Below are 22,172 nucleotides of genomic sequence, written 5' to 3'. Positions count from 1 at the left end.
TTGGCCCTGCATTATTCGTAGGGGACAACATGTTTACTGTTGCCTTGTTTTCTTTTCATTTGTGCCTGTCCATATCGGCCAATATCCCCCGACTGTAAAGGGTTAAAACTATTATCTTGATGTTATGGATGGTCAATCCATTCATCCATAGCTCTGTATGAATTTGAGAGTTATTACATTTCTCCAGCCTCATCCCTCAGCTGTTTACCAAAAAAAAAGTGACAGCTTTGTTGGGGTGGCTGCTTTGTTGTTGTTGGAATCCCAGATCGCTCCTTTAATTAAAGCACAATATTTTTATAGTATGAAAAAGCAGTTTGCTGAATAACAAGTCCACAGTCACAAAGGTGTACGTAGGCCTAAGTGTTTTTAATCAATGCTAAACATTTTACCATGAAAATCATATTTTATGCAACAACAGGAAAATGAAATAATTTAATCTTCAATACTTTGATCTTCCTTTATTCAGCAGCTTCTTTGTCCTGTAAGAAGTAAGAAAAGAATGTCTTGATATTAATAATAAACATGCTAAATATATGACACTTGAAAGCATAATGGATCAAGCGTTTAAGGCTCAGTGCTAACCTTTAATTTTTCCATTTTGAAGTACCAATTCATATTTTTTTTAAATGTAATTCTTAGAGACCTTAAAGACATTTGAGTGAGTGTAAAAGGTCAGTATTGACCTCTGTGAAGACTGAATCGTTGATGATTGATGTTGATGTGGTTCTATTTGAACATGAGTCAGGTGTAGGTTTAGGTTTAGGAGCAGCTCTGTACCTTTCCACCGTCGCGTGTCTTGGCTCTGAGCTTGTTGACCTGAGTCTCAGCGATGTCAGCACGCTCCTCAGCCTCCTCCAGCTCATGCTGAACCTTCCTGAACTTAGACATGTGCTGGTTAGCTGCTTCCTCCTGCGTGAGGATAATAGAAGAGCATAACATCAGCATTCAAATAGGTGAGATGGAAGATACAGCAGAGAAAGTGAGTTGCAGAACGGGGGATCAAACCGCTGCCTCCAGGGGCGACAGCATTACCAATAGACCAGCCCCCAGCACAGAAAATGAATATTCAACGCCCTCTCCTTTAAGTTGGTAACAACACACAGGCATAGGGAGGCATAGGAGGCAGAAATGTGCATAAGTTCTTCAGTTGAGTCATTGTGGACTTCCACTAAACTGTATGGACGTGAAGTTTTGTAATGTCTACTAGGGGGAAAAATATGTTTTTGAATGTATGATTTCAGAGTATTTGACTAAGTTTGTGACTCACCGCTTCCTCAGCCTGCCTCTTGTAGGCCTTCACTTTCAACTGCAGCTTATCTACCAGGTCCTGAAGTCTGCCGACGTTCTTCTTATCCTCCTCAGTCTGTGGGAGAAGATCAAAGAGTCAATGCACCATAGTTTTATACACAAACCTGTCTGTGTTTGTGTCAAGTGTGTGAAGAAGGCACTTTCTCTTACCTGGTAAGTGAGCTCCTTGACTCTGCGCTCATACTTGCGGACTCCCTTGACCGCGTCTACACCTCTTCTCTGCTCGGCCTCCACCTCAGTCTCGAGCTCACGCACCTTCGTGGAAGAAATAAACGTAGGCGTTTGAGGTGGTGAAATCAGACGTAACATATCTTTTCAAAACAGAGGCATATTACTCTACTCAATCAAGGAGGCACAATTGTTGTCTCTTCCTATGTACTTTTACAATTGTAATGATAACAGTTTTTCATTATCTAGGTGGATTATTGACAGAAAGTCATAGCACAATGCTCCTGTGTATTTTTATAAGATTAAATCAATGTCCAGCAATCAGTCTTTCAAACCACCCTAATCCACCCTGCTGTTAACTCACCCTGGACTCCAGTTTCTGGAGCTGCTTCTTGCCTCCCTTCATGGCCAGATTCTCAGCCTCATCCAGGCGGTGCTGCAGGTCCTTGACTGTGACCTCCAGGTTCTTCTTCATCCTCTCCAGGTGAGAGCTGGTGTCCTGTTCTTTCTTCAGCTCCTCAGCCATCATGGCCGCCTAGAATGGTAATTTGTTGAATTTATGCACCAATTTGCCCTAATCATAGTCTCTCTAGACAGATGGGTTGCCTCCCAGACAGATGGGTTACCAATGTTGCAGCATACATGTCTGCACTAAAACCAACGTCAGCTTTAACGGAGAGGAAAGGACAGAGTTGAAGCCGTAAAATCTGTCCAGAGCCCTGCCAAACAGTTCGGGTTGCTAGCTAGATGGCGCTAGAGTATATTTTCAATGAGTGTATTTCACAAGTAAGACATTTGCATGCATCATGATGCTAATGATAATATTAATATTAATAATAATGACTGGCTGTGGCTTAAATTAGCCTAGCTATCTGCGTCCGCATTGTGTGTCCATCCACTTTTGTCACGATTCCCAGACGTAGCGCTGTTGCCCTCGATCTGGGATTTCCAAGACTACACCAATCATAACGTCCCTCTGAGGTCTTTGTTGTGGTTAACCAACCCAGCTACCATTGGCCCTTTGGGACAAATCAAGTTGATGTTATTCAATAGATCATAAGGACTCACATCAGTGATGGCCTTTTTGGCCTTCTCCTCTGCGTTCCTGGCTTCCTGGACGATGTCGTCCACCTCTCCCTGCACCTGCACCAGGTCAGTCTCCAGCTTCTTCTTGGTGTTCAGAAGGCTGGTGTTCTGGAGGAGGAAACAAGACCATTTGTTTGACGCTCAAGAGAACTTACAAGTCACAGGGCAGAAATTATGAAAATCTAAAAGGCAGCACTGTCGAATTCCAGATGCTTGGTTGCGTTTCATTAGAAATGGCTTTTGACCCATACCTGGGAGTGCAGCAGTCCAACGCGCTCGCTGGCGTCTACCAGCTCAGTCTCAGCCACTTTGCGGCCTCTCTCTGTCTGCTCCAGAGCAACTCTCAGCTCCTCAATTTCAGCCACCATTAGGCCGTTTCTGCGCTCCACCATGGCTGCCTGCTCCTTCATGTCCTCTGAGGCACGGACGGCGTCATCAAGGTGCAATTGGGCATCCTGGGGTTCACAATGACATAGATTCATTAGGACTCATTGGCAGGTAGGGTCGATAGGATCAGTGATTGATAGAAATGTTCATTGGTAAGAATTTCCCCAATTTCCCTACCTTTCTACTGTATATTAATCCACTATTCAATTCCTCTGTTTTGTTTTTTTCTACAGACTCACAAACAAATCCCTCCCCATGTTCAGATGTTTGAGCCTGATGTCCCAGTCCCTTTACCTTGAGCTGTCCCTGGACGTTCCTCAGCTGTTTCTGGGACTCGGCGGCCTGCCTGTTGGCGTGGCTCAGCTGGATCTCCATCTCGTTCAGGTCTCCCTCCATCTTCTTCTTCACCCTCAGGGCGTCATTCCTGCTCCTGACCTCAGAGTCCAGGGTGCTCTGCATGGAGTCAACCACCCTCTGGCTGTTCCTCTTGATCTGCTCCATCTCCTCGTCCTTCTCAGCGATCTTTCTGTCCACCTCACCCTTGATCTGGTTCAGCTCCAGCTGCACACGCAGAATCTTGGATTCCTCGTGCTCCAGTGTGCCCTGGACAAAGAGAAGCAGTCAAACGAATTGTCTTTATTACATTTGGATGTGTATAACACAAGAAATTAAATATATATGACTACAATAAACACCAATGCAGGGAGCATTAGACTGTAGCTGGAATTGGCATGTCAGAGGTGAGTCGCGAGTTATGAGAATATATTTAAAATCACACACTATTTCTTCTTAATTTGGCTCATTGGAGAACGATTTGGGTCACGGGAGGACGGTCAATTTCTCTTTTGGGTCTGGAGCTGAAAAAGTTGTAACAGTCCTTTTCCCATCATACAGTTGTAGTTTGTACCTCAGCCTCCTCCAGAGCGGTCTGGATCTCAGACTTCTCTGTCTCCACAGTCTTCTTGGCCTTCTCCAGCTCATGGATGCTCTTGCCAGTCTCTCCGATCTGCTCAGTCAGGTCAGAGATCTCCTCTGCACACACAAACAAAGGAGCAGTTTAGACTTGGGAGATTTTCAGTGGATATAACCAATGCACTGAAGTTGACATTAAATCATAATAATAGTTTATTAAAGAACAGCACTTCATACGGTCTTACAAATCTAATTGCCCTCCACTTCCTTGTGTTGTTCTAAGGAATACCGAATACTAAATAATAATATTTTAAACTGTACATAAAAAAACTGAGTTGGTGTAATAGTAATTTTGATGATTACAGTTTCTTCCATTTTCAAAACATTATTCAAACATGAGCTTCTGTCAAATGCTCACGTTGCAGGTTCTTGTTCTCTCTCTTCAGAGTCTCCAGATGATCCAGAGCCTCCTCGTAGGAGTTCTTCATCTTGAAGAGCTCAGTGCTCATAGAGCGAGCCTCCTTCTGAGCTCCTTCCAGCTCAGCCTGACCCTCCTCATACTTCTGCTTCCACTCTGCCAGAACCTAGGGAAATACATGGCATTTTCATTAGAAGTCAATAATGAAGAGTTTTGAATCAGAAATATACTACAATTTTACTACAATTGATCATATCCTGTAGCAAATAGAAACTACAGTGTCACCCTAGGGTGAGGGTTATTCATTTTCACCTTGTCAAAGTTCCTCTGCTTCTTGTCGAGGTTGGCGGCCATTGCGTTGGCTCTCTCAACGTCAATCATGAGGTCCTCCACCTCTCCCTGCAGCCTCTGCTTGGTCTTCTCCAGGGAGGCGCACTTGGAGTTGGTCGCCTCAATGGTCTCCTCAGCCTCCTGCAGACGCTGGGCCAGCTTCTTCCTGTTGGACGACAGAGGGTGGTTTTTATTGTGACCAATTTGTTGCAAAACAAATGTTACAATAACTTACAATACATATTGATGCAACATTTTCTCAAAGCCCCTTACCACCCTCACCATCCAAACCCTATGTTTATGTTTTTGCTGTGGCGTGTGACTCACTTGGCCTCCTCCAGCTCCTCTGTGCGCTGGATGGCATCAGTTTCATACTTAGTCCTCCACTGAGCCACCTCGCTGTTGGCCTTGGACATTCCGCGTTGCAGCTCTGCCTTGGCCTCCTGCTCCTCTTCAAACTGCTCTCTCAGGAGGTCACAGTCATGGCGGGCAGACTGGATACCGTGGGCCAGTGCGTTTTTAGCCTGTGAGAGAGAAAGAGAGAAAGAGAAAGAGAGTAAAACAAATGACAGTAGAAGTCTCTGAGGGTGGCGTAGTCACAATCTATAGGAAGATATGGCTCTAAACTCTGTGGTCGGTGGTGTCCATTTTGGGTTCCTTACCTTGACCTCCTCCTCAATCAGTCTCTTCATCTCCTCCACCTGCTGGGTGAAGGCCTGTTTGCCTCTGGTCAGCTGAGACACCAGGGCTTCCTTCTCCTCCAGTTGGCGGCCAAACTCACCTGCAGGGATAGAGGGACATCTTGTTAATAGGGTCTCTGTATTTTGAGGTATCGTAGGGCAATGTTAGGTGGTGAATAGTACAGTAGAAACTACTGTATGTGGACTGGACTATATGGATACAGCCCCCCAAAACGTTATTGTACACTACATTGGTTTGTTGTTCATTGTTGATGGGTACCATTTTCTGTCAGGAGTCTGGCCCTCTGTCCGCTGATGTCATTGACCTGGCGAACATTCTCATCATTCTTAGTCTTGATCTCGCTCAGCTGGTCCTCAAGAGTACGGCACATCTTCTCCAGATTGCCCTGTTAGTGAAACAAGTTCCATCATAACTTTATATATGGGACTCCTGTCAACTTCAGTTCACTTGAATGGTAAAGAAGTTGACCCTCCTCAACACTTCTTGACTAAAACATCACTACTCACTTTAGATTTGGCGACAGCCTCCATGTTGCTGGAGAGGTCATCAATCTCCATCTTGTATTCACTCTTCTCCTTCTCCAGCTTCTGCTTGACCCGCTGCAGGTTGTCGATCTGCTCCCCGAGCTCAGCCACACTGTCTGCCTGCTTCTTGCGCAGAGCGGCGGCTGTGGCCTCATGCTGCAGGGTGGACTCTTCAAGATCACGACGCAGCTTCTGGAACTCAGCCTCGCGCTTCTTGTTCATCTCAATCTGAGCAGCAGTGGCGCCTCCGGCCTCCTCCAGCCTCTCGCTGATCTCCTCAAGTTCCCTGGAGAGATCGGCCCTCTGCTTCTCAACCTTAGCCCTGGCAGCACGCTCAGCCTCAATTTCCTCCTCCAGCTCCTCAATACGGGCCTAGAACAGGGGGCAGGAACAGGGGGGGATGAACACTACAATACAGTTGAAACAAGTGATCCTCACAAAATTGTAATAGTGTGTATATTTTGCATAAATGTGTTAATACAAAGCCAGTTACATTAATACATTCAGTAGACAGTGTCCCATGTGGCAACCAAAACCACAACGGTAAGAAACACCATCTTTACAACAGTAAGAAACACCATCTTTACAACGGTAAGAAGCACCATCTTTACAACAGTAAGAAACACCGTCTTTACAACAGTAAGAAGCATCAACTTTACAACAGTAAGAAGCACCATCTTTACAACAGGAAGAAGCATCATCTTTACAACAGTAAGAAACACCATCTTTACAACAGTAAGAAGCACCATCTTTACAACGGTAAGAAACACCATCTTTACAACGGTAAGAAACACCATCTTTACAACAGTAAGAAACACCATCTTTACAACAGTAAGAAGCACCATCTTTACAACAGTAAGAAGCACCATGTTCCAATTTACTGAGCCGTCAGAAGCCACCAGGGAAAATGTGTGCTACCAGAATACATTTTTACAGGAAATGATTCAGGTGTGTGCTTTCCTGTACAGGAGCTTATATCCTGTTGTACCTGGAGTTCCTTGATCTTCTTCTGCAGCTGAGCTCCCAGAGACTGCTCATCCTCAATCTTGCTGAGGAGCTGGGTGGTCTCAAAGTCCTTCCTAAGAAACACGAACACGTCAATTGCAGAGATAATTTTGATTTGATAGTGTAAAGTGAGAATATCATACCATTCACTTTGCTTTTAACGATCACATGCAAATGCTAATTCATAATGACAAAAATGTGTCAAGAACAACCTTTATGATCAATATATGTAATACTGTAAACATTTGTTTGTGTTTACTTCTTGATTTTCTCATCAGACTGCTGCTTATCATTCTCCAGGTCCATTATGGACTCCTGGGCCAGTTTCAGATCTCCCTCCAGCTTCCTCTTGGATCTCTCTAGGTCCATACGGAGCTTCTTCTCTTGCTCCAGAGAACCCTCAAGCTACAATATAAAAACACACACATATTGTTCAAATCTAAATAACTAAAGATAATATCATCATATCATGGCCAAAAATGTCAAACTCCACTCACGTCGTCCACTTGCTGTTCCAGCTTGGTCTTGGCCTTGGTCAGAGTGTTGACTTTGTCCTCCTCTGCCTGCAGGTCGTCCAGTGTCTGCTGGTGGGCCTCTTGGAGGGCTTTCTTCTCCTTGGTCAGCTTGGCAACACTCTCATCCATAGATGCCATCTCCTCTGTCAGGTTTTTAACCTGAAAACAGTCACAACATAATGAGTCTTTATGGTGACTTCACCATAAAGGGGATATTTAGTTTGATATATATTGCATTCATTTCATTCAGATTAGAAAGGTCAACGAATACTGTACTATAGACTCAACAATAGATGGCAGTGTACTCCATGCCAGTGTACTGAGGGGAAATCATAAACGAGGGGGGAACATGCAATGAATGTGGGGAGTACCCCGAAACTGACATTCCACCATTTTGTGTCTTGATTTTCCCTGCACCCTCAAAACGACTTGAATTCAATTTCTGTTTAACTATGGTTTGAGTTGGTAACTGTATAGATGATTGTTTTGTGAGATTGTCTACGAGACCTTGTTTTCGGTGGCGTGCTTCTCCTTCTCCACTTTGGCCAGGGTGAGCTCCAGGTCATCAATGTCCTTCTTCAGCTCAGAGCACTCATCCTCCAGCTTCCTCTTCTTGGCAGTCAACTCAGCATTCATCTCCTCCTCATCCTCCAGCCTCTCGGTCGTCTCTTTGAGTTTGGCCTCCAGCTGGATCTTGCTCTTGATGAGCCCCTCGCACCTTTCCTCAGCATCGTTCAGATTCTCTGAATCCTGGTTTCAGAACAGGAGAAAAAATGTGCAGCCTCACTTTGTGTATCAACAGATAGACGTAATGTTGTCAAAGAGGTCAGAGCAAATCAAAATAAATGCATGAAATGTATAGCCTATGTAACATAGTCAATGTAAATGTGTGAGTTAGCACATTCGTCACAGTGTTCATAAGTGTGTGTATGTGTGATTGTGTGTGTGTGTGTTTGTTTGTGCATGCGCGTGTTCGTGTCTGTTATCATATGTGTGTAAATGTGTCATCATGGGGGTCGTTGATCACTCACAGATGCGACTTGGAGCGCCAGGTCTGATTTCTCCTGCAGCAGGGACACCATCTTCTCCTCCAACTCCTTCTTCTTGGCCAGAGCCTTGGCCAGGTCCGTCTGCATCTTCTCATAGTTCTCCTTCATGTTGGCCAGCTCCTTCTCAGTCTCTGCGCTCTTCAGCAGGGGCTTGATCTTGAAATACACCTTCATCCATGGCCAGGTCTTCACATTCATGAATGAGCGGATGTTGTACTGGATGGTGAAGACAGCATCTCTGGTCGACAGAAAGGATGGAGTGGCATGGTGAGTGGCATGGTGAGTGGCATGGTGAGTGGCATGGTGAGTGGCATGGTGGGTGGCATGGTAAGTGACATGGTGAGTGGCATGGTGCGTGGCATGGTGAAGATTGGGGCTCGGGAAATGTAACCCCCTCTTAAATTCATAGACAGAGCTTTAGATGTGAGGACTGACAGGTCAGGCTAAGCTCATGAGGCATTTTATATTCTTCAAGAATTAATGGGTAAATATCGCACATTTAAATGACAATTCAACAGCTTTCCAAATCCCAAACTACAGCTTTAATAGATTATTATAAGACATTCTTTCTCATTGTGAACAACTCACAGCATATACAGTATTTAGTCATAATGCATTAGATACAGGTGGTCCTCTGTAGCTCAGCTGGTAGAGCACGGCGCTTATAACGCCAAGGTAGTGGGTTCGATCCCCGGGACCACCCATACACAAAAAAAAAATGTATGCACGCATGACTGTAAGTCGCTTTGGATAAAAGCGTCTACTAAATGGCATATTATTATATTATAGAAAGCTTTGCCAAAATGTCTACTATTCCTCACCTCCTCTCCATCATCTTGGTGAACTCTCTCCTCATGAGGAATCCACGGCTGAGAGCCTGGACCATGCCGACCAGAGAGGCCAGCTTCTCATCTCTCATCTCCTCCAGGACACCCAGCAGACCGGCTTTGAAGAACACCTGAGACACAGGTAAACATTGTCAATTATGAAACCACAGTCAGATGGTGACAGATAAAAAGTGTTGAATCAAAAGAGAGGAACAACACCACTAGATTGATTTGAACAACATAAACATTGTAATGCTTACAAACAAACCATGGGATAGGTTGTTTATAAGTTGTTATTGTACAGTTGTAGATAGTTAATGTACACAGATACAGATAACTGAAGCCATCCCAGTCTAACACAACGCACATGACTATGCTTGTGATGGATGACTTTGAAGAACAAAACACTACCATGTTTTTACACCTTTTCCATTAGTTAAAGGGGCACTCTGCTGTTTCTACATCTATTTTTGGACCTATAAATTAATTAGACGTACCCATTGATTCTTGAAGAATATAACTTATAAATGCCTCATGAGCTTAGTTCAACTGTCGTACCCCACCAGAACCCAAAATATAAGCTAGTTTTACTCCAATGTTTTTAGACAAAGTAAATGTAAACTAACACTATATAGCCTCAAAACATGGTTAAAACTATCATCTTGATATCATGGATGGTCAGTCCTTGCATCCATATCTCAGGCTATGAATTTGAGAGTGGTTACATTTCTCCAGCCACATCCCTCAGCTTTTTACCGAAACAGGGGGCCTGGGAGGAAACTTTATAATTGTTTGAACAGCTGATTGCCACTTTAAATGAAGAAGAAAAATAAAAAGGAGGTATAGACCAACTGGAGGGATATTGAATGGTTAGCGTTTAAATGATCAATGAAGTTGTGTTTTGTTGTCAGCTTTTGCAGGGTGTAGGTGACTGACCTTGGTGTGTCCAAACTTGTAATCATCGTGATTCACATCAATGGACCCAAGCAGCTTCTCAGAAGCCTTCTTGTTGTCCATGAACTGGCCCTCGGGGATGACACTGGCATTCAGTACTTTGTACCTGAATGAGGATACATTTTGAACATACGTCAAGTTGTAATAGATTGGTTATATTAAGTAAAAGGTAAGACTATTCTGATGCTGGGAAAACCCTTGGAGAAGATCTTTCTGTGTGTGCGTGTACACGTGCATGCACGTGCGCATGTGTTTATTTGTGTGTGTGTGCTTGTGTACCTCTGCTTGAAGTCAGCATAGATGATTCGGCTGGGGAAGCCCTTTCTGCAGATCCTGATACCCTCCAGTACACCATTACACCTGAGCTGGTGGATAACCAGGAAGTTCTCCATCAGACCTGGAAAAACAAACCAAGTCTCTTTCAATACTCATAAACAGGTTAAAGATTGGGCTCATTAAGGTTACTGAACTGATAAGATGCCATATTTAACTCAATATTTCTTGTACCTGGAGTCTTTGACTCGTTGGGGATCAGGCAGCGCACAAAGTGAGGATGAGTGCTCCTCAAGTTGGTCATCAGCTTATGTAAGTTCTCCTGTAAGAGGGTTACAAACCATTTTCTCAGAAATAATTGATGATAATCAATGCACCTTTTGAAGGACTGAATATACACATTTCAGAAGCTCACCCTGAACTGGGAGGACACAGTCTGCATGGAACCACCCTTCTTCTTGCCTCCCTTCTTGGTATTATCTGTTAAAATGGGCAAAGTAAAAGATAACTAGACAAGTACATTTCCCACAGCGGGTGGAATGAATAGAATACAAATCCGAGTATGTAAGACATCTAAAATGGTCTTGACTTCAGCAAAGCACACTAATTATAAATGAGACAATCTGGGGTTAACTTCACACTTATCTTAACGCAAATGGTGCCAATGAGATTGTGTAAAACAACACCAATTAAATGTACGCAGTGAATAAGCCTGAGAATTTGTGATACATTCCAAAGACTAAAGGAAACGTGGGTCTGAGTTGTAACTAGTGCTTAGTTAAATCTTTTGGCGTGATGCTGGTCTTACCCTCAGGTGGAGCAGCGGGGTACAGGGCAGCCAACAGTTTAACTGAGGACTTCCCGTACAGCTGAATAACTGAATCGTTCAGGGGGTCCTTGTTCTTCTCCAGCCAGCCAGTGATGTTGTAGTCCACAGTGCCGGCGTAGTGCACCAGGGAGAAGTGGGCCTCTGCCTTGCCTTTGGCAGGCTTGGGCTTCTCAAACGCCTTGGTTTTTCCAAGATGCTGGGCGTACAGCTTGTCCTTGAAGGTAGTGTCTGAAGACTTGGGGAACATGCACTCCTCTTCAAGGATGGAGAAGATGCCCAATGGCTTTACGAAAAGAGTATGTGTCAAATTAATGATATTTACATTTAGGATCACATTCATTCCTTTAGCTAACATGCTATTATAGGATTATATTAATTTAGGGGCACATAATAGATAACATATTGAGTTATCAACAGTCAAATACGTTATACCCCAGTGATAATATCTCACACAGCACTCGCTATCAGCTTTGCTGTTGTGGTCCATTGTAATCCTCAGACAGTTTACCTTCTCAATAAGCTCAATGCAGGCAGCCAAGTCCATGCCGAAGTCAATGAAGGCCCAGACAATTCCTTCCTTCTTGTACTCCTCTTGCTCCAGGACGAACATGGTGTGGTTGAAAAACTGTTGCAGTTTCTCATTGGTGAAGTTGATGCACAGCTGCTCCATGCTGTTGTACTGTTGATGGAATTTGAAAAGGGATCATTTCATCATTCAAGGCTGCAATTCCTCTCAATCACAACTAATTGTCTTGTTCTGGTCTCATACTCACATCAAAGATCTCAAACCCAGCAATGTCGAGCACACCGATATAGAACTGCCTTGGCTGTTTGGTGTCCAGCATCTCGTTGATACGGATGACCATCCACAAGAACATCCTCTCATAGATGGACTTAGCCAGGGCACTCACTGAGTTATTAACCTGCAATGATTATACCTCAAATTAATACGTAAGATATTGACCCTGTCTAGTGATAAGGTGATAAGAGCTTGAGAAAAAAACAACATCACTATTCAAAAAAAGCAATGCCCTCGTCCCCAAAATAGTTCCAGTGGTGAGAAAATGGTAGATGCTGTGTTTGACTGCCTTACCTGAGGCACAGTCTGTCCCTTGGTCACGTACTCGTTGCCGACCTTCACTCTGGGGTAGCACAGAGCCTTCAACATGTCAGCTGAGTTCAGGCCCAGCAGGTAGCCGATTTTATCAGCCACTGGAGAGAGAACCAACAACGACAGACTCAGGCACACAAGATCACTTGTTTCTGATGTCACACTGACAAAATAGTTTGGTCAACTCTTTTGTGGGTTAGGTTTTGATTTTCACCCACATCCATCATTTCAAATCATTTCTGGAGGTTGGAATTTGGTCTCCAAAAATGATCTCCTGCCTGACTTTCATGTGGCACTGTCTGTCTAACGTGTAATTGGTTTATGTTTGGGAGTGGGAATGGGACTGATGCTTTACATATTGTATATCTATGACTGGGACTCACCCTCTGTGCCGTCTGGCTCGGCCTGCTCCTCACGCTGCTTCTGCTTGAAGTGCAAGTTTCCATGGTGCAGTACAGCTCCTGTTAGCTTGTAGATGCTCATCTTCTCCTCATTAGTGAAGCCCAGGATTGTAATGGCATCCTGGCATTAGAGAGGAAGTACAACAGTGATGAAGTGAACTGCAGTTTACTCAGTTCCAGCTCACTCCAGAACAAATGGGATGGATACATTTCACTGGCTTCTCTGTTTCACATGATGACGCTTGGTCAACACACTAGTAGATGGCAGCACAAAATGCGTTTTACACTGTTGCACAGGGCACTTAGTGGTGCTCTCTTGTGGATGTCTTCCATGCATGTGCCTCTAGGTGAAGAGTGAAGGCATGAAGAGTGCCTTGAGGCACATGCCTAACTAACACAAGGAAGTTTGAATCAAGCATAAATATACATTACAATTCCCAGCTGCCACCAAGTTGGAATTGCACGATGCATTCAGTGTGTATGGTGGTCCTACCCATTCCATATCTAGAGTCTGGTTAACCCTTTGTACAACTCACATCTGTGGCATCCAGCTCTTCCTTGTCGTTGATGCTGGCCACAGTGATCTGACCCTGGCTGCACATGGGGAAGTCATAGGGGTTGGTAGTGATGAGCGACATTTCTGTGGACAACAGAGAACGGCTTGTCAATTAAATCTCTCAGAATTCTTCTGTCCTACCATGACCGTATCTCTCCCTCCTTTACTCAATAACATGGACTCAAGGATACATGTAGTATATAATAAATAGCATCAAAAGAGGGGACTGAGACTCCTGGACTAATGTATCACAGTGCATTACTTAATATGTCTTTCCCAAAGACCTGACCCATGTCTAGATGCCTTGTTACCTTGAATGTACTCATTGTAATAGTATTAATAGTGTGGATTTTTTATTTATTTTTTAATAAGTTCCACAGAGGGTTGGGAATAATTTCCCATGAACCTCTGCTTTGCCGTACCAACTATCTCAGGTTTGTGATTGGTCATCATCTGGAAGAAGATGTGGTAGCCTCTCTCATCGGGCAGCTGGAAGGACACTCTGGACTTCTCCAGCAGGTCTGAAAGAGAGAGAGAGAGAGAGAGAGAGAGAGAGAGAGAGAGAGAGAGAGAGAGAGAGAGAGAGAGAGAGAGAGAGAGAGAGAGAGAGAGAGAGAGAGAGAAGATAAGATAAGATACAGTTAAACGTGATGATATGATCTCCAAATAATTATCTGTGTGAATTTAGGAAAGCATTGAGAAACAATCAAAACCAACTCACAGGTCTCAATGTCAGCTTTAGCCAGTTTGGCTCCTTGGAAGTGAATCCTGATGAATTTACCCTTTAGTAGAGCATGGAGGTTAGAAATAGGTCAACAAAACAAATCTAACACTTTACTTTTTTCCACCCTGCTTCTTGACACACTGCTCGCTTAACCCGGAAGCCAGCCGCAGCAATGTGTCGGAGGAAACACTGTACAACTGGCGACCGTGTCAGCGTGCATGCACCCGGCCTGCCACAGGAGTCGCTAGAGCGCAATGGGACAAGGACATCCCAGCCGGCCAAACCCTCCCCTAGCCCGGACGACGCTGGGCAAATTGTGCGTCGCCTCATGGGTCTCCCGGTCGCGGCCGGCTGCGACTCATCCTGGGATCTGTAGTGCCTCAAGCACTGCGATGCAGTTTCTTAGACCGCTGCGCCACTCGGGAGTCCTAACGCTTTACTTTGATAGACCCCTTTAAATGTTACAGTTCGTTGGAAATCTATTGATATAGCAATAGGGAACTACTGAGATAAATGTTTCCAATATAAGGTAACTTCCACAGTATGCCCTTTATACTTACAAAGCGAGACGAGTTGTCATTCCTCACTGTCTTGGCATTACCATAAGCCTCCAGCAGAGGGTTAGCTGCAATGATCTGATCCTCAAGAGACCCCTGATTGAGACAAACACAAGTTGCTCAGAAACTTGTAAAGTGGTAAAGGTCGTTTTTCTTGACAGCTTGAACACTCATTTTTCTCGAAACAGGATTCACTGTTGAAAAAAAGTTTCCACCCCCATCCAAACTGAAATGTGTTAGAAAGGGAAACATGAGCACAACCTACCTGCATTTTGTTGGGGTCTACTTCCTTCTTGGCACCAGACACTGCAATGGTGGCGAAGTACTGGATGACACGCTTGGTGTTGACAGTCTTTCCTGCACCGGATTCTCCACTGGTTTATATGACAGAGAAAGAGGGTTTATAGTTACATGTTTGAATGTAAAATTGTCTTTCACTAAGAAATAGCATTGAAATATACACTGTTGACCTGTTTTCTAACTAAAATCATGAACAAATATTCCCAAGTCACCCAACATATTACAACAGAAACCCTTTCTCAAGTGACATTTTGGTAAACAACTTACGTAATCAGGACGGACTGGTTCTCGTTATCTGTAACCAAAAAACATATACCTCATCATCCTCAAGCAAAGATGTGGGTACATTATTGCATTCGTAGCATCATCATGGATTTCAGTATGGAACGTTCTCCTAATCTGTTGTGTAATGCCATTACAATGCAGGGAGCCTAGCGGTCAGAGCGTTGGGCCAGGAACCGAAAGGTTGCTAGTTTGAATCTCTGAGCTGACAAGGTGAAAATTGCTGCAGGGTTGCCGTTGCTAATGGCTGACAATGGCCATGACCCCACTCTCCGAGGGTGTCTCGGGGTGTTTGGATATGCAAAAAGCACACACCTTCATTAAAAACATGCGTACACACTTGTATTATACATATGTATGTGAAACAGGACAAATATAAGCACTCACCAAATTATTATTATGCCCAGTGCTTGTGTCTTGAGAAAGACTAGTGTATGGCCTTGCGTCTTTTGAGAACTAAAACATGTGGTTTTAAATTCTCTCCATAGGAACCCCAGCTGTTCCAGGGTGAACACAACTGATTCCACTTGTCAGTTAACCAATAATAAAACCTATAGAATTTTAACATATTATGACTAATCAGAAAAAAGAACCCTTGTGGTTATTCAAAAGGTCCTTTGTAGCACCATAAAGGTTCCATTTAGAATTGTATAAGCATGGTTCTTTATAGAACCTTCACAAAAGGGTTCTATATAGCACCAGAATGGTGAATCCACTATCGTTACGAGCCAAATAACCCTTATTTGGCAGTTGCACTAAATAGAACCATTTGTTTTAAGTGTCTCCCTCTCTAAAGTATGTTTTTACTTCAATCCATCCATCCATGAGAATTTATGGACTTTGTGATCCATATGCATTTACGGACAGCCATCCATGAGAGCTCGTACCAATCTGCATGAACTGAAAGGCGTTGTCAGAGACGGAGAAGATATGGGGTGGAGCCTCCATCCTCTTCTTCCCTCTGTAGGCGTTGACAACCTCCATGTCGTACACGGGGAGCCACTTGTAGGGGTTCACCGTGGCACAGAAGAGCCCAGAGTAGGTCTGGATGAAAGGCATTCAATTCAATTAGGGGATTAGCAAAATCTGATTGACTTTTACCTGGATTTACGTGAGGATGTGGGTGGACTTTGGTCATGGTGGTGTGCTGTATTGGTATCTGTAGTACTGTATGTGTTAATGTGTAGTACTGTATGTGTTAATGTGTAGTACTGTATGTGTTAATGTGTAGTACTGTATGTGTTAATGTGTAGTACTGTATGTGTTAATGTGTAGTACTGTATGTTTTAATGTGTAGTACTGTATGTGTTAATGTGTAGTACTGTATGTGTTAATGTGTAGTACTGTATGTGTTAATGTGTAGTACTGTATGTGTTAATGTGTAGTACTGTATGTTTTAATGTGTAGTACTGTATGTTTTAATGTGTAGTACTGTATGTGTTAATGTGTAGTACTGTATGTGTTAATGTGTAGTACTGTATGTGTTGATTTGTAGTACAGTATGTGTTAATGTGTAGTATTGTATGTGTTGATGTGTAGTACTTTATGTATGTATTTGTTTATGTTCATGTAATTGTGTATGTTTATGTAGGTTTCTTACATAGATCATCCATGCTGCATAACGCTCTTTGAGGTTATACAACACAGAGGCTTCATTCAGGTAGGTCATCATGGCCATGTCCTCAATCTTGTCGTACTTAGGGGGATTCATCTGGTAGACGTCTGCCTCTTTGAACACTTTTCCTTCCTGAAACAGTCAGAAATCTAGATTACACGCAGATCAAACTAGACTTGACTGAATGCTTTTTGCTCATTAAATACGAGTTCAATCTTTTAAAAAATGCAATTTAATCCAACTACTTTGTCACCCACTGACACATACACTGAGTACACAAAACATTAAGAACACCTGCTCTTCCCTGACATAGACCAGGGATGGGTAACTTTGATATTTGACGGGGGTGGGGGGCCGCCAGTTGCCCATCCTTGACACCAGACTGACCAGGTGAATCCAGGTGAAAGCTATGATCTTTTATTGATGTCACTTGTTAAATCCACTTCAATCAGTGTAGATGAAGGGGAGGAGACAGGTTTAAGAAAGGATTTTAAAGCCTTGAGACAATTGAGACATGGATTGTGTGCCATTCGTTAACATCATTTAGGACACGCTCTTATCCAAAGCGACACACAGTAGTGAGTTCATACATTTTCATACTTTTTTGTGTACTGGTCCCACATGGGAATCAAACCCACAACCCTGGCGTTGCAAGTACCAAGCTCTACCAACTGAGACACATGGTACCAGATGATGAAGGCCCAACGAATTGAGGCTGCTATTGCTCAATATTAGGAAGGTGTTCCTAATGTTTGGTATACTCAGTGTACATGTTAATTCTTGACTTATATCTAAAAAATTAAAAAATGATGCCACTTTTAAAAAGCAGTGATAAAAATGATGTTTGAAGGTTATATTCTGCTTACAAAAAAAATGAAGCAATGCTTCTTAATCTATCGTTTGTTTCTGATTACATTTGGTCTATTGGCATGTTTTTGATCATGTTGAGTAATTGCACAAACTTGAACTTGAATAATTTTCAAATCAGCCTTACCTCCTTGGAGCCGTCAGGATTCGTGACTGTCACGGTACACTTCCCGTCGGCCCTGGCGGTGACCAGACCCTTAAGGTACAGCTCCTTGGTGTCTGACACATAGCAGGCGTTCTTTGAATCAAAGGGTGCGGTTTGTGCCTCCATCCTCTCCTTCTCAGGCTTACGGAGGTATATGGCAGCCTTGCCATAGATTTGCATCTCTGCGTCCGTACTCATGGTGACGGATTACTAGGAAAGAGATTAAACAAGAAACATGATTGATTCTGTGGTGCTACCTTCCCAGTCAACAGAGTAAGGTGAAAGGTATCTCTCACAGAATATTTTCATCATTTTTTATGTGAAGACAAACCATGTCTCACCTTGTTTTTTCCCCTCCTACAGATGAATGTGTATGTCTTGGATGACCCTGTGAAACATTAGGGTGTTGTGAATACGCACAAGTCTAAAGCCCTGTCATTTAGGGCTAGAAAAGGGCTAGAAAACATTTTCATGGCATCATTCAACTCAATCATTATGTCCAATTCAACTACAGGTGCAACTGGTAACTTTCATTTTCCTAGTGGCAACTCACTTTACTACACATTCTGTCAAGAAATCAAATAAATACCCCTGAAAACCCAGTTACATTCTAGACCAACCCCTCAATTTACAAACAAGTGCAGGAGCACCACTTTTGACCATAAATACAAGTTACATTCAAGTTAAACACAATTTTAATTTCAAATCAATGACACTTGATTGCATATTATAAAATATTACAAGAGACACGTAAAAAAATAAAAAAAATAAAGCAGAACTCAATTCAAACAGTGCAGTTATCTACTGCCTCAGATGCTGAGTGCAAAGATGTGACAAAAATGTAAAATCTAAGGAGGTGGAGAGAGTCTTACCACAGAGGAAGAAGGGATCTGACTTATGGATACTGGGTCCTCAGCCTCCTTATATCTAATTGAAAGTGCCAACCAAGCAGAAGTTAATTATGGACCACTCTGGGGAAGGACATGGATTGGATGAGAGACCTCCCCCAGACTTGTGCCTCGGCGTCTCACTAGCGTCATCAACTTCCAGGAGCGCCTCAATGCCATTACATCACTTCTTCATGGAATATTTGTCTGAATTGAATTTCACTGAATTTACGCAAATGAGAAATGTCATCAGTAATAATTACGGACAGTATCAAAAGTTTGATTCATCAAATTGATTCCAATGTTACTACCACTCCCTCTCAAATACTTTAATGAGAGTGAGTCCATATTTCCCCACAACCGCTAAAATGGTTTAAATGAAATCTAATCTCACCTTATTTACTTACATTTTAGTGGCACTAATCTTTATCAATAACTTTCTATATTTATATTGACCCATTATTTTCTTCTATTGTTTTGCTTGTAAAAACATCTGAGCTGTCTCTTCACCTCATGCTTGTGACGGAGTTGGCCTTTACCTCGTGTTGTGACGGAGTTGGCCTTTACCTCGTGTTGTGCTTAGTTTGATTTATCACCCTGGTGAAACCAAATTAAATAAATATTTCAAATTTAGAACAGAAACATTTAGGCTTTCAATTGCAGCTCATAAAACGTTTTAAATCTAATGTGTAGTTATTTATCCACATGATGATCTATTGAAGATGCTGGATGTGCTTGTATTTGTCTCACATTTCAGTTGGCCAAAACAGTCCAGTGGGATTCTTAAGATTCTCACATGACCCCTGTACAGTACTTCAATAATATTCTCCTCTCACATTGCTGACAGCAAGAAAGCTGTCTTAAACTGTTATGTCACTGAAGTAAACCACTTAGCAGCTGAGCTGGCTTCAATAAAACTGATATACAACTAATAGGGAATAGTTACAATAAAGTAACAGATTCCTTTACATTTACACGTCAATTAGTCATTTAAATCACTTTTTTTTTTTTTTAAGAAAGCTCAAGCAACTTTTGAAGGAGCCACAATCAGCAGAGACGTTGCTTTAAATAATTTTTAATGCATGTAATTTAGCAAGTTCTTTTTTCTTTTTCAAGTCAGGCATTTAATTCACAGCCTTCAATGTGCGTCACATCTCTTCTGTTTTCAAACCTCAGCCTTCAAATAGCCGTTTAAATGTTATTTGTGTCTAATGTTCAATAGGGTAAAACCCTTATAGAACATTCACACAGAAATATATTCTGAAGAACAGATATGACTGTCTGTCAGGTAGAATAGGGAATTGTGTTGGCTCTAGTCAATGCATTTCTATCAGCAATATTCAGAACATTTCACCTCACTGAATACACCCTGTTTTTGTTTTTTTTCAGGTGCAGTGGCCAGCACATCAGTGAAAGATGCGTAGGGGGAGATGCTGGATGCACTAGTTGAGCAGGAGGCTGGGCTGACCATCTGGATGGACCCCATCAAGGCCTTTTCATTTCTTGAAATGTGCTCTTGTATTCACTGCAGCCAAGGTTCATTGTTTGGTACATCTAGCACCATTTCCACACAGCCTAATTCTGGCACCGATACCACTGTTATTATACAGACGCCATCTACTTGGCGTGTTTGTGGGTTGAGAGGGCATTTGCACCATGCAGGGGGGGCAGACATCTGTTAACTGCCAAATGTCATTAAGCATTAAAACTGTCATAGTAAATATTTCACGTATTTTGGCAGGACCTTCTGAGGATCAGACAGTAACTCTTAATCCAATACATTTTAAGGGTGCTTTAAACGACTGTCTGTGCTCGCAAAGTAGCTGTCATGTTTGTCCGACTTCAAGGAAGATTTGAACCCATTTAACCCCAACATTTCTTCAAGTTTTCACCATCATTGTAAAGCCCTAGTTATGTTAAGTCATTTTCTGAAGATTAGTATTTATTTCATATAATTAGTAATGAATTGATGTTTGTACCTCATTTTAAGGTCAACCCTGTTACGTGAACTGAAGTCTCATTTTAATATGTTGAAAATGTTCCTTTTTAAATGATTATTTCAAAAGAAACATTGAACATCTAATAGTAAAAAACAGGTGAGCTGGTTCAATCTTTTGGGCCATTTTCTGGTGTTTTGTGGTGGGAAAATGAGCGCTTTGAGCATAACATGTCAACCCTGTTACCCATAGATAGATAGGCTAGAAATGTATTAACAATCTTTGAAAAAAATGTGAAGCTTGCAATCAATTTCCCCTCCCTGTTGCACAGAACAGGTTTTCCATTCCAACTGTCAGAAGGGGATTCATGGCTGATTTAGGATGAAAACATCAACCCTGTAATGATCAAACCTGTGGCTTTACTGACACTTTATCGGTACTTACTAACTATAGTTTATATTTCATTTAACTTCTTGAGAAATGAGGTTAAATGAGGTGAAATGAATCGTTTTATTGACCGAGTTGCATACCCAAAACGTACTCTAATTTGTGTAACAACCCGTTCCTCACCACAGCCGGGAGATTGCCTGAGACAACCCAATGCCTTGGCTGACATGAGGATTTGTAACATGATTCAATCCATTAAAATGTCACACACAGTAAAAATCTAAATCTGGATGTGAAATGTCACATGGCGTGGCATGGTTCCACTAATCTACCAAGCTGTAAATCTATTACTGAGGCCAATGTCAGCAATGTGAGAACCTTGTGGTCGACTAAAAAGGTCAAAATAATGTGCTGGCCTGTACAGGTAATGAGGTCTTCACTTTTCAGCATGCAGAGTGAATTCAATGGAGGGGTTACATTTAATATTAATCTAATACATTTACAAGGATAGGCCCTTCTGTAGCTCAGTTGGTAGAGCATGGCGCTTGCAACGCCAGGGTTGTGGGTTTGATTCCCACGGGGGGCCAGTATGAAAAATGTATGCACTCACTAACTGTAAGTCGCTCTGGATAAGAGCGTCTGCTAAATGACTTAAATGTAAAAAAAAAAAAATAATGGGAAGCTATTGGGTTTTACAGATCTTCAGATAAACATACTAAGAAGCATACATAGAGTTACAAGTAGTAGTCACATTTCCTGCTAGAGTTAGCAACAGATCAACAAGCAACAGATCATTTACCAGCTCAATATGGCCATGTTCTGAAACGAGTGTGCCAGAAATACATCCAGCTTCCACACAGCACTGCTTTATTGCTTGGTGGCAGATATGCTGCCATTTGAGCCGTGCACCAGAGGATATGAACATATACGAAACAGACATATCCCTGATATGGTCATTAAATGGACCAGTCAAATACCTGCTTCTTATTTGACAACTTTATTTTAAGACTTTCAAATATGTGGTTATAATAATAAATGTTAAACAATGTTGAACATTATACTGAACTGTTATTGACTGAACTGAGTTATTCAGACCCCTTGACTCAGACCCCTTGA

At 42.5% G+C, this 22,172-nt stretch overlaps 1 protein-coding gene across 1 annotated transcript; it reads right to left on the bottom strand.

Moving 5' to 3' along the window:
* Positions 1–347: 347 nt before the first annotated feature.
* Positions 348–18,055, bottom strand: LOC121584456 (myosin heavy chain, fast skeletal muscle-like). The gene is made up of 39 exons (XM_041900341.2): positions 17,828–18,055; positions 16,819–16,965; positions 16,106–16,262; positions 15,204–15,231; positions 14,902–15,010; positions 14,640–14,732; positions 14,077–14,137; positions 13,778–13,876; positions 13,336–13,439; positions 12,782–12,920; positions 12,381–12,499; positions 12,061–12,210; positions 11,796–11,966; positions 11,267–11,570; positions 10,874–10,938; positions 10,693–10,780; positions 10,465–10,582; positions 10,168–10,291; positions 9,226–9,362; positions 8,387–8,642; positions 7,863–8,105; positions 7,338–7,514; positions 7,100–7,245; positions 6,824–6,914; positions 5,818–6,207; positions 5,570–5,696; positions 5,272–5,390; positions 4,937–5,133; positions 4,592–4,775; positions 4,280–4,445; positions 3,857–3,981; positions 3,244–3,552; positions 2,814–3,017; positions 2,545–2,670; positions 1,841–2,011; positions 1,459–1,563; positions 1,268–1,363; positions 778–909; positions 348–479 (listed from the first exon to the last, which is right to left on the bottom strand). The coding sequence occupies exons 1-39, from the start codon at positions 18,041–18,043 to the stop codon at positions 459–461; spliced, it is 5,814 nt and encodes a 1,937-aa protein (XP_041756275.2). The 5' UTR covers positions 18,044–18,055; the 3' UTR covers positions 348–458.
* Positions 18,056–22,172: the final 4,117 nt, after the last annotated feature.

This window comes from Coregonus clupeaformis, chromosome 16, assembly GCF_020615455.1.
Source record: "Coregonus clupeaformis isolate EN_2021a chromosome 16, ASM2061545v1, whole genome shotgun sequence".
In the NCBI taxonomy this organism is placed as follows: Eukaryota; Metazoa; Chordata; class Actinopteri; order Salmoniformes; family Salmonidae; genus Coregonus; species Coregonus clupeaformis.
Note: the sequence above shows the minus strand (reverse complement) of the source record. Positions and strands in the feature narration are given on the sequence as shown.